At 35.3% G+C, this 13,454-nt stretch overlaps 1 protein-coding gene across 1 annotated transcript in view; it reads right to left on the reverse strand.

Annotated features, from left to right (window-relative positions):
• CCDC152 (coiled-coil domain containing 152) overlaps window positions 1-7,398 on the reverse strand; it is a 35,321-nt gene extending 27,923 nt beyond the window's left edge. The window contains exons 1-3 of the mRNA XM_011370666.1: window positions 7,312-7,398; window positions 5,478-5,583; window positions 1,304-1,372 (exon numbers count right to left, since the gene is read on the reverse strand). Of these exons, the coding sequence (XP_011368968.1) occupies window positions 1,304-1,372; window positions 5,478-5,583; window positions 7,312-7,398 (262 nt within the window). The remainder of the gene's footprint in view (window positions 1-1,303; window positions 1,373-5,477; window positions 5,584-7,311) is intronic.
• Window positions 7,399-13,454: the final 6,056 nt, after the last annotated feature.

Here is a 13,454-nt window from a genome sequence, read left to right on the forward strand (position 1 = left end):
TGGACTTTCTAGAACTTCAAAATATTTAATTTCTGGTAGCTGTTTTATTTAAACAAAATCCAAGAAGGAGTTAAATTAAATATCATTTAAATCCTGGAATAAAAGGATTGTAAATAATTATGAACATTTACATACTTTCGAAATGCAGCTAAGCATTGTATTTAGTCACAGAGAAGGGAAAAGTTGTTTTGACTATCAGCACTGAAGTTGTAAAATGAAAGCTCAAATCAGATGTGGGATGGGGAAAAATGACTGAGAAAAAAATGAGCAGAATGGTAGTACAAAGTAAAGTGAGAATCTATGGGACATATGGGGATCAAAAGCCTGCAGGAATTAGCCAAAAGAAAAGGCTTTTAATGGTATATTGATATGGAAATGAATCCTTTCTGTACTGTAGTTGCTTTTTGACAATGTAACTATGAAGTCTTCTAATACAATTTCTATATTTATTTCATTAATACTTGAAATATTTTAAGGAAAATAAAGGGGGGAAAAGAACTAATAGTAATTTTTAAAAAAGAAAGAATCTCAAATATTAAAAAATATAAAGTTATAAAGACAATAAGGAATAACATGCCAAATCAAGTAAATAGCATATAAGATCACTATTAGAGCTCACCTACATATATAAAGTACTTTATGATAAAAGCAGAAGACTAAAATAAGAAATTCTTGTTTGATGTAAGTTTATGTTGGAAGGGACCTTGAAAGCAGTTTAGTTTAATCTCCAACATAGCAGAGGAAAATCCCACAAACACTGCACCGTAACTAAATCAGAACAGGACAAAACACTTGGTTGCTTTGTCTGCTTTGTCAGTGGTAGGCCTATTGGGTTAGCATGACTAGCAAGAATAAGATGTATCAGCTTCATTTACACAAATGCAGTCTTAGTCTATGACAAAAAATTAAATAGTAAACTATCACTGGAGTTTGAATAGAATATTCATCATGTAACTACTAGTAAATACTCACCTTTCGAAACTGGACATGGGGTTATTAAAGACCAAGAGTACTACTGAGAGTAAATATACTTCTAAACTTTTGAAAGTAATAAAGAGAATTATTATGACAGAGCATAAAACTCTGATGTCCCTGCCAGAATATGACTGAATTGTTCTGTTCAGCATGGTATTTCTTATTTCCTAATAATTGAGGAAGATATTATTAAGTATAAGAAGTCCTTCCTTTAGCTGATGAAGTTAACAAGACCAGATTAAAAGGAACTTATTGTCAACAATGTAAAAACTCTATTTTTAAAGATACTCAAATATATTATATTTAATAAAAAATTTTTCTAACTTACCTTTCAAATTATGTTGATATTCAATGGTCTGTTGTAGCCCTTTTATCATACTATGAAGAGTAGCACATTCTAAAACATAAAAGATAAATTTATTTGAAGATTATGTGCTTTCATTTTGGAATTATTCTCTTAAAGTTGAAATACTTAAAATAAGACTATTTGATGATTATGAGATCTTAACAAAGCAACCAGGTATCTAAAAGTAAATTATATAATAACTTTTTAATCACCCAGATAAGTCAAATGCAATCAGGATTCAGTAATGAGTTTTCTAAGACATTATCATTCCAGTATAGTAGGGATTCCCTGCAGCATTTGCGCTAGAAGTAAGGCCCAGCGGGAACTGTCTGGGGAACTAAGAGGAGTGTGTCCATGCGAGTTTCCCATGAAAGAACTTCCCAAGGACAGAGAGTCAAGGTACATTAAATTTTGTTCAAAGATAGCCAGAGCTCTCTGTAAGAAGGTGTCTTTTGAGATAGATAATGCTTTACTTCCTCACTGTCCTGCGATCTGTCCTCTTAGTATTTATGCCTGAGTCCTAGGGCAAGGGAATAGCAATAAAAGAAGTAAAAGCAGTGTGTTGAGTTACAGGGCATGAGCAACTTTGGTGCCAATGATTTCTTCTATAATGGGAGATAGAGCCTTCATTGCAAGCATTAGTGCCCTAATATGTGCATAAAAGCTTTCAGTATACTTTTGGGTATCACCAGCAACAGCTAAACCTTTGATGGGTAACAACAGTAGTGAAAACTGTAACTTTAAGCAGTCCACTTGGCTATAAGCTCCAGTATAGCAAGCACTATTTTCTGTTTTGTTTATTATTTCTTCCTAATCCCTACAGCAGTTGTGGTTTATAGTCAGCATTTCATAAATATTTGTTGAGTGATTGATCCACAGACAGGCACTATCATAATAAATTGAAGCAAGAAAGAGATAAGTGGAAAAGCTCTGGCCTGAAAATAATAACATACATCATATTGTTATTCTAAGTGCTTTGCGAATATTAAATCATTTAACCCTCTTAACTCTATGAGGTAGGTCCTAGTATTTGCCTCATTTTACATATGAGGAAACTGACACATAGAAGTTTAGTAAATTGCCCAAGGTCATACTTAGAACTAGTAAGTGGTAGAGCTAGAACATGAACTCCAGCAGTCCAGCACTAAAGTCTATGATTTTAACTACTTTACTGACAACAAGACAAGCTGAGAACTTCTTCAGAGTAATTCGAGTAGGTTGGAGGCCCTGTAAAGAGAGCAATAACAGAACCAGAGAAAGACTCTTTGCGACAGTTATTGCTATCACATTTTTACTATAAGGTTAGGAAACACAGGTTGTACTAGTTTTAAGTTTACAATTATACCAGCTAAATATATAATAATGAAAACTTCATAAAAGAATAACAATATTTTTTAAAAAGAAATATATCTTTAAGGTTTAAGGGCAATTTCACCTTTACATGCTTGACTTAACAGCTAATAAATATTGAGCCTTATTCTCTTTCTTTCCGTTTTAGAGGCCCATGACCAATATTCAGCTGGTATGTACTAGTATGACACATTGACTAGCTGCCATTCTAATTGGCACCTGTTTTGATGGTTAAATATTAAATACCACATTTGTATCGAATACTAAAAAGTTGTCTAGGTATAATAATGGTACCATTTACTGAATGTGTGCTTTGCCAGGCATTACGCTAAGTACATTATAAATATTACCCCAATTAGTATACAAAATGATATTGAGAAGTTGGTATTATCATCCTAATTTTACAAAGGCAGGCATCCATAGAGGTCTGGTTACTTGCCAAGATTCCACAGTTAGTAAATGGAAGGTATAGACTTAAACACAGGTTTTTTAAGTCCTGTTCTCTTAATCTATTTATCCAATACTTCCTTAGGAATTGTAAGATATGCTGATGCAACCAGAAAACTGGAGTAAGAGAAACTGGATTAGAGTTTCCCCTTCTTCACTTTCAAGCTAGGACTCTGAGTAAGCTACTTTACCTATTTGAGCTTTATATCCTTCCTCTGGAAAATAAAAGTATGGGTAATACATATTCTACCTCACATATAAGACTATTCTCATATATAAGATTTTTCCAACAACCAAATGAGAAAATATACTTTCTAAATTCACTCACGAATATTTAACATTGTTACTGGTTGCTGTTATTATTTCTCTCCATTGTGTCCCACAACCATTTGTAAATATCTCTTTTCTCCATTTATTACATTGCATTTTAGTTATTTGTGGGTTCTCCCACTAGATAGTGAACTTTCAGATGAAGTGTTATCTTTTTAATTTTGGTGACTACTTCATAGGTGTTCAATCATTTTTTTATTTATTGACTAAATGAAAGAAACAATAAGTACTGTGAAGGGAGAATGCAAAACTTCAACTTTCAGTGAGAGGTCCCGCAGTCTCCATGTACACTAAATTATTTTGCAGAAGTAAAAGCTTTATGCAATTATAAAGTTCTACTATTGTGGGTTTTCACTTCTCTCTAAACCCCTTCTATCATCCACATCACCTACGCAGACAAAGTTCCCATTATCCTCCATTTTTTCTCTCTTGCTATTTCTCAGTAATAGAATGATGGTTAAATTACATTTGCCGTTATCCACTTCATGTATGTACTGTGTTAGCTGCTACAATTTAAAAACGGAGGGGGCATAGACTAGACTATTGTCTTTGTGTCTTTTAGAGGTATGAATCCAGCAATTTATGAAATACAGCTAAAGGTACCTCGGTAATCAGCAAATTGAAAACAGTCCGGAAACTTAAAAGTCTATTTCAAAAATTTGTATTTTCACAATTTCAACACAAGGTGGCTCTCCCAACACATTAAAAACAAAAACAAAAACAAAAAAAAAGCAAAGGAAACTGGCTCAATAAGGAATCGTTCCTAAGGTAGAATACCATTCTTCATTTTAGAATGGTTTTTAATTCTCTTTTTGAACATTCACATTATCATTTCTATTGGACTTTATAATGCAATTTGAAAAATACTACTATCTTACTCAATTCTTAAAAACTATAGCTCAAAATATTAAGCTACTTCTTATACTATATAATTTAGTAAATCTATTATTATTTTGAGCTCAAATTTAAGCTCTACCATTAACCAGCAATTTGGGCATAAATACCTATTTTGTAAAGTAGTTGGAAACGTTAAATATAATTATGTATGAAAAGAACTTTTTATAGTACTTGGTCCTCAGTAGTAATATTATTTATCTTGAACTGGCAAAGAAATTCTTTATCTGGTTATCAAATGTGGGAAATAAAACATCAAGAGCTCATTCGTTATTATTGAACAAATTCAATCATATATAAGGTTTGTTCTTCCTCTCTAAGCGAATTAGTATACACTTGGCTCTAAAAGTTGTCATTCTTGTTTTTTTTTTTTTTTTTGTACTTCTGCTGGTTATTATCCAGTAAAAAGGCCCTTCGATTTAGAATAAGTAGAACTGAATTTTTAAAAGGTATTTATTTTTTTCAAACAAAAAATACACATAAAACATAAGTATTGGGAGAAGTGACTCTCTCTCCAATCTCTGCCCCCAAACTAACCAGTTTCCTTTCCCCAAAGCAAGCACCTCAGAGTAACATCACACTCATAGGGAGAAACACCTCATTGAATGGAACCCAGGCTCCCAAGGCTCCCTGCCAGCCAGCTGGCTGCAGAGAAGGCACGGACTGAGTGCGGGGTGCAGCTGGGATGGCGGCCTCTAGGAGCTGAGTGACTCGGCTCAGGGTGTTTCAGCAGTAAGGGAAAAGTGTCAGGCTCAGACAGCCCACTTTTAACATTAAAATTTTTGACCCATCTGAAATTTCTTTTGGAGTAACTGTTAGGCAGGAATTCAACTGTATTTTTTCTCATGGTTTTGAAGGCCTGGATTGATTCTTGGACTTGCCATTTCTTAGCGGAATGGCCTTAGGCAGGTTATTTAACTTATTGTATCCTATGTTTCTTTATTATTCATATAGAGTAATAACACCAGTCCTATCTGTCTATCAGTGCTATATTAAGGATAAAATAAAATTATAGTCTGGAAAGTGCTATATGAATTTAAAATAATTTCCAAATTTATGGGGCAATATTAATCACTGTTATACCAAAAAACACTCTTGTTAGAATTATTATTTCTTCAGGCAGCAAAGAACTAACCTTCTTTAAGTGAGACCTCCTTTGTTTGCATTGCTTTTAATAAACAGTTAGTTTTTTCCAACTGTAAATCCGATATATTGTTCTTTCCACTGGTTTCTATCATTTTCTGTAGAAGAAACAATATATATTATTACCAAATCAATGTTGCTATTTTGATTTTTTACCTAAGCATATAAAGAATGAAAACATAAACTACTTAATACCTGAAAGTCAAATAATTAATTGACATATATTTTTAAATAAGCCAGCTCCTTAATTTACCTTTTATTTAAAAAAATTAAAACAGATTTACAGTTATGAAAAGTTATAAAAAATAAAAATATGATGTAACTTGAACCCCCTTCTTTCCAACTATTTGACCCTCAGTGCTATGGTTAACAATTCCTTATATAAGTTTCCAAAATATTTTATGATTATACAACTACAGGAAAGGATCATATTATATTCTGTTCTGCACCTTGAGTGTTCCACTTAGTACTATTATCTTGGAAATGATGTCATATAAGCACATATAGGTCTACCTCATTCTTTTAAATAGCTACACTGACTTTCATTTTAGGATATTCTGCAATTTATTTAGCTAGTCTCCTATTGAGAACAATTTGTGTTGTTTCCACTTTTCTGCTATTAAAGACAATGAATAAACATTCTTGAACATATATATCTCTTTGATATCTTTGTAAATAGTATAATAGCCATAATGTATCCTTCAAATACCTCCAAGAATCGTTAATTCATGACCAGTCTTGTATCATCTATACCTCTACCCACTTCCCTATTGTCATTACTTCTGAATTTATCTCAAAGCAACTCCCTGACATTATATTATTTTATGTATAAATATTACCATTTATATGTATCTAAAAGCTGTCTCTTAAAAATATGACCACAATACCATTATCATATGAAAAAATGAACAATATTTCATATTTAAAATGTTTAAGAATATGATAGATATTTCCAAATTAATCTCCAAAAATTTTGCACCAATTCCCTTCCCATCAACAGCATTAAATCTTTTCTCTCTTCTCTCTTATTTTGGTAAGAATCACTTGGCTGAGGAAACCTAAGCTCATTGTTTTAAAAAAAGCTCATAATGTTACCTCGAAATACCCATTGTAATAAAAATTCTTTTATTATGGCCATACTACATTGTGAAGATGAAAAAAAAAAGGAATAGAGAAGAATGATAAGGAGAGAAAACAGAAGTAAAATAGAGGGGTATTATTACCTCTCCCACTTACACTTCACAAACCACCTCTCCGAATCTTTAATTTATCCATCTATATTTTCTCGATAGCTATTCCTACTCCTGTCTCAGGCAGAGGAGGGGGAAGAAAACCCAATATATGCTTGTGAATTTGGTCTACCATGTAATTTATTCAGAGTTGGGGAGGGAGGACTTCTAATGGTAAGAAGGTAAAAGAGAAGGAAAAGGGAACAGATAGAACAGGAAAGACTAAAAAAAATTAGAGTTAGTCATAATGGTAAGAAATTGAGGATTCAGTGTATTTCAATTCTTACTAAATCATTCCTGAGTTTATGGACATCTTGGACATTTAAGTAAAGGTTTCCCATTAACTTTAGCAAAAGTATATCAATTATTTGTTCCCTTGCCCCAGAAACATTTTGATGCATTAGTACAACTAAGCCCAAACCAGACATATTTTAAGTGCAGATTTTTAAAATGAGAAAGGGCTGAGCAAAGTACATTTTCATTATCTTTACCCTGCTCAGTTTTCGGCGTATAGCTTTTTTCTTCCGAATTCTTTCCACTGGCAAAATCTGTTCCACTTTTCGCTATATGCTAAAACTGTTTGATATCTTTACATACCTTTTCTATCTGTGAGAAGTCATTTATAAGTTTGTCAAGATTCACACTGCTTATCTTCTTCATACATCCTTCACTGCTTTGATTCATGTCTAAACGAATGCATAGTAAATGTGTTAAACAAATAAAATCTAAAGCACTACAATAGTGGTAATGACTAATACTAAAGTTTCTGTACTCCATTCATAGAGCACCTACTTGAGCTCCATTGCTCTCAGAGAACTTTCGTTATACCCATTATTAACAATAGTCAAATGATAAGTCTTCTCCACTCCTCTCTACCCCCACCTCAGCTGAGTTATCTCTAAACAAATCTAAAATTAGTGCAATGATATGTGCATACATAAAAGTCATCTGTCCTTACTATACAAAAAACTAAATATACCACTGCTTAACTTTCATCTCCTTGCCATCAGTATGGCTGGACTTAAAATCTGATACATTACTAAAGCTGATGACTGACTTTTAAATACAGGTATTCTCAATTTAAGATATTTAAAATATTTGTTTAACTATCACACTATAAATATTTTTTGCTGTATTTCTGGTACTGTGCTTACTGCTATGAACTGAATTGTGCCCCTCCCCCTGCCTTCAAAGTCAAATATTGAAGCTCTAAACCCCAAAGTGACTGTATTTGGAGGTAGGGTCTTTAGAAGATAATTAAGGTTAAATGAGGTCATACAGGTGGGGCCCTTATCCAATAGGACTGTGGCTGTATAAGAAGAGAAAGACTATGCTTTTCTGTCTTCATGCTAAGAAAGGACTAACCTTGCAGTCTTGTCTCTGCCATCCATTAAAGAAAAAGAGGGAGGGAGAGAGGGGGAGAGGGAGGGAGAGAGAGAGAGAGAGAGAGAGGCCACCCAGTGTGTAGCATGCATATACTTATTTTCATATTTTGTTTTGTAACCTATTTGTTGAACAAAAGACATATGGAATTAATATGCTCAAAGAAATCACTCAGTGTTTTTATTCTCTCGTTATTTTGTGTAAGAATACCTTTGGGTATAGCCAGCTGACTGTTAAAGTGAATAAGAGTTTCAGTTTTAGTCCTATTGAACCACTTATAAGAAGTCCAGTAAGGATGGAGAAACTGACTTTTGCAAACTAGCCAGCGTTTATATTTGGGGGTAGAAGAATGTCTAGAAGAATCAGGATTAATACAATCAAAAAGTATGAGATGCTTATCTTTAGACTTTTATCTAGCAAAGGGTAAAATTTAGTTAGGTATTCTAGATTGAGGAAAGAGCACATGCCATGGCATGATGTATGAAAGTGGCAGTGACAACTAGTCCAAAGCAAAAGGTAAATAAAATCCCTAAAATAATTACCGAAAGTAATTTTGGAGGGCTTATTATTGTTTAAAATGAGATACACCAAAATATAGACATTACTGACAATTTGTTACTTCATAAAAAATCCAATTTCCTTCTTTTTTATATTATATTATTTTAACAACTATTAGTGGTTTATAAATCTAAAAAAAGAATCTTAGATGTATATTTTCAGTTTATTCAAATATTATCCTCTAAATCACACATACAGTAAAACTCTATATAAAATCTCTTAAATAGTCAAAGTTTGATCCTTAAGGCAGGAGAATAATTGTAATAAAATTCCATAATAAATACAGTAAATTCCATTAGGGGTAAAAGTTTAAATCATCGCTATTTGATATACTATTAATGTTTAATAGAACTATAGGATAATCTGAAGTAGTTAATGCAAAACCTTCCCTCCTTTTTCTTTCTTTTTAGTTCCTAACATTTTAAATTAAAAAAAGGTTTCATTAGGGTTTTGTCTCAAATGTAGCCCCTGAACTAAATTCATTTTCATTGGAGCTTAATTTTCTTCCAGCTGCTTTCCCCTAATGATACCCTTGGAGTGTTTTTCCATGTAAAACCATCACTAATATTTACTGGAAGTTATTGTATGCTATCTTTTTGTCACACTGACCACACCATTCATTTCTAGGTGTCTTCATTGTCCCTCCTCTAATTTCCTAGGTCAAGGTCTCTCCAGTGGACGTGGTCTTCTTACCCAGTGAACTAGGTGACAAACTCGTGATTCAGTGCTTGCCAAATTCTTGATTAAAAACAGAGACTGACTTGTGACCCTCACAGCCCAGTTTCAACCATCTCCACAGATGGGTGGCACCCCTATGGCCTTCTTTGGCTTCCACTGGCTAACTTGCATCCAGGCCTCCCCTTTTCCTGGACCCGCAGCCTGGGCCTGAGCGCCCTGAAGCCGGGCTCAGATTACCTCCTTTTTTCTCCTCCATGCTGCCCCCCATGATTCACTCTCAGTCCCGGGGCCCACTCAGGGCTCGTGGCGCCCTCTACCCGTATCTTGGTGTCCTTAGGAGCCCAACTCAAACGCAGAATGAACACCAAAGGCATGAGAGAAATGGCTGCGTCAAATCCCTGTTCCGACCCAGGAGACTGTGAGGAGACGTGGTGAAAAGAATATACACGGAAAAAGTGGGAATTTCAAATCCGCCAAAAGAGTCTGGGGTGTTACCTACTGTTGAACGCAGTCTCCCCACGGTGTCCCTCGTCGCCTCCTCAGGAGCCTGGTCCGCCCTTGATTGCCCTCCCCTCCCCTGGAAGCAGGTTCCCTCAACAATGGGCCCGCCCTCCTCCTGGCCCAACCTGTGCCCTGTCTTAGTGCCCCACCTCCCGTCTTACCTCCTTGGCTCTCGCTCTCGTCAGCATCTAGAGCTTCTTAAGAATTTTCATATGATTTCTGGAACATGACTCAACACCCAGTGACTGCTAGATCAATAATTATTTCCCTAACCGAAGAATAAATCACTTTTTTAATCTTTAAAGATCTTTCAAGAGCTGAAACTTGAAACTTCTGGCTACCCAAGTAATCTTTCCCTGATATTAGTAACAACACATAGAGATATTGGAAATGGCCTTTTCAATTGCTGGTTCTATCCAATTAGCACATATAAAATGTTTCATGTCACTCATATCATAATAGTTATTGAAACAAACCCATTTTAAGACCCACCTAAATGCTACCTTTGCTACGAAGCACTCACTAATCATATCAATCAGCAGTGATCTACCTTTCCTCACTCTCTGCTTCTATTACATTTTGAAGCATGCAGGCCTCTTGTGGCATTTGTTAGGGCTGCTTGAATGGATATCTTTCCTGCTGTATTATCGGCTCCTTTGGGATAGAAAATTCATATCTCTATTTCTTTCTTTCTATCTATCTATCTATCATCTATCATCATGACTACAGTGCCTAGCATAGTTAGAATACATAAAAAAGAACCAACACGCTAGAAATAAATCAGGAAAATTTAGCTTGATTTTTCTAGTTTGAAATGAGTCACAAGCTTCTCTTTCAGTTTATAGATGTTAGCTTTTTTTTTTTTCCAAAGAATCCTGGTGAGTTCAAAATTTGTCTTTCAATGAGAGACTATATGAGCTCCCCATGATTTCATCTTAAAAAAGGGAATGTCTTTTACCATTGTATTCACAGTTTTATTCATCAAATACCATCTGATTGAGAAACAGAAAGGATTAACTGAACTGCCTAGGAGAGAAATTTTTCTCAGAAACTGCCTGAGAGAGAAATAGCTTATATTATTATGCTATACTAACAAGGGGAGTATAAAGAAAATCTTAGAATCCATTAAAATGTACCTTGATTTAGAAAATAAATGCATATATACCTACACAACTGAAAAAAAAATCAGAAGCTACCGATTTATGTATGTAAGGATTTTAAGATGAACTACATATTGATGATTTTTAAGTTGTACGGAAGTTCACTTATTAATTCATTCTAAAATATTTGTTAAGTATTTGCAAGGTACTGGCTACTGAGGGTCTAGAGAGTAAGACAAATAAGACACTTTCCTTCTGCTTTGGATTGCTAGTCTCATAGGATTGCCTTTTTAAGATCATCAGCACTTACCCATCTATTTTTTTAAGAAATGGTTGTTGAGCACCAACCATGTTCTAGGATCTATGAGAACACTAGGAATATACAAACAAACACAGTTTCTGACTCCAGAGGACTTATAATTTAGAAAGGGAAATATTTAATAAACAAGTAAATGACAGATAAATAAAAGTTGTAACAGGTGCAAAGAAAGAAGCACAAATCCATGCAATTAATTTAAAAAGTGAATGAGAGTTGCTTTAGATATAGTGATCAGAGAAAGCCTCTGAATAGTTAAGATGAAAGCGAGACCTGAAAGGCAGTGAAAAGTTATTTGTGGGCAACAGACAAATGCCAGTGTTGCCCTTTTCCCTCCTGCCTGCTCTCTTGACATACTTCTCCCTGCTCTAATTCCTCTATCTGATTCCCATATTTCAATATCTACTTCTGAGCCATATTGTCTTGGCTTCACCTGCAACTTCAGGTCCCAGTTCTGTGGCTCCCTGGCTCAGCCTTACTTGCAGTAATTAGGTCAAAGACATCCTGTGCACCAGGTCTATGATTCCATGGAACTATGTTGTTTGGACTCGCTCCCATCCTTCGCATATGGAGAATGGAATTTGGATATAAAAAAAAGTATTTGATTGGCTATAGCTTAAAGCCTAGTTAAACACTGGCAAAATATCTTCTTAGGGGGAAAGGGGACTGAAAGATTTTATGGCTGGACCTAGATTGTAAAAAAAGTTAATGAGGAAAATCCAATATAAAATTTTTTCTTAGGGAAGGCTAAATGTGGCTGGAGGTGCCAGGCTCCAAACCCTCTGAGCAGAACTGGCTGTATAATTTGTGGGGCTTTATACGAAATGAAAGTGTAGGACTCCTGTTAAAAGACATTAAGAATTTCAGGACAGAACAGCAGAACATTAATACAAGTGCAGGCCCTTCTTTGTGCAGGGTCCTGTGTTACTATACAGGTCCCATATCCATGAAGCTGGCGCTGTCTCTAACTTACATTCTCAACCCACATTTACCTTCTTCTCATTCCCCTGTTATTCATTTGTGTGGCTTGGCACTTTAGGGGCTTTAATCTGTGTGGTGGGAATGCTTGAAATGCAGAAGTGGAGGGAGGTGCAGCACCCCCTGTTGACTTCACCAAGGCATTCCAAACCTCCTGGGAGGAATATAGGCATCGACCAGAATCCTTGTACTTTGTCACCGACAGTCACTGTGAACCAGGGTAAAAAATTCTTTAAAAATGAGCCTAGAAAATATTGTCAATGGGCTATTCAAAAAGACACAGGTGAATGTGGTTATTACAAAAATTTCTTTGTTAGCGTCAGGGGAGGAGGCCTGCTTTTTTCTGATGGTCAGATTTGATGGAGTCAGGATACAAGACAGAGTTAAGGTCACTAAGTCAATTTGTTCTTTTCCACTCAACGTTCTATCTCAAAGATCTATGCTTAGGGGATTGGTTAGCCTTTAAACTCTGGTTCTGCCACTTTTGAGCTATGTGATTTTGAGCAAATCACTTCACTTCTCCATACCTTAGTTTCCACATTTAGGAATACTATAATGGAGATAACATAGGGTTGAATAAAGATGATGTAGGTAATAAAAGGCCTCGTAAACTTCAATAATCGTTTGTTAGTATATTATCATTACCTAGTTGTTCATTAAATGTTTGCTATGTTGTTATCATCATCATCTAGTTCATTGTTTCTGACCACAAAACAGGCTGTCTTATGAATTCACCCATTCTGTTTATGCAACCTTTTGGTGATGGACAACACACAGACTCCAATTCCTTGCTACGTCATTTTCCCCTATAAACCTTTTCAAGGGTTTCTCGGAAGCACATACAAACAAATAAGACTGGCAGGTCACGGGGTATGTGTTTACTCGGTTCCACTAAATGGTGCTCAATTGCTCTCTAGAATGGCTGTAGCAGTTTCTACTGCCGCATAATTGAGGCCGGAGTATGAAGGTTTAGACATCTTGGGATGATTTGGGATAATTTTGAAGGGCCGTTCCAAATCCATAACTCTCTGTGGCGTCAGCCGAGGCTTTCTTGGGCCTGCATTGCATCTTGACTTCTTGTTTTGCCCACTCCTGCTTCCTTCTCCTTCCTGTCACAGATGTTGCTCACAAGGGCACTCCCTGATAAGTAGTCTGAACGTTAAACTCTGCTCAGAGTCTGCTTCCTAGAGAACTCGACTTGAGACTCCATGCTATTTTTCAACCAA

The sequence above is a fragment of the Pteropus vampyrus genome, unplaced genomic scaffold (genome assembly GCF_000151845.1).
Source record: "Pteropus vampyrus isolate Shadow unplaced genomic scaffold, Pvam_2.0 Scaffold172, whole genome shotgun sequence".
Taxonomy (NCBI): domain Eukaryota; kingdom Metazoa; phylum Chordata; class Mammalia; order Chiroptera; family Pteropodidae; genus Pteropus; species Pteropus vampyrus.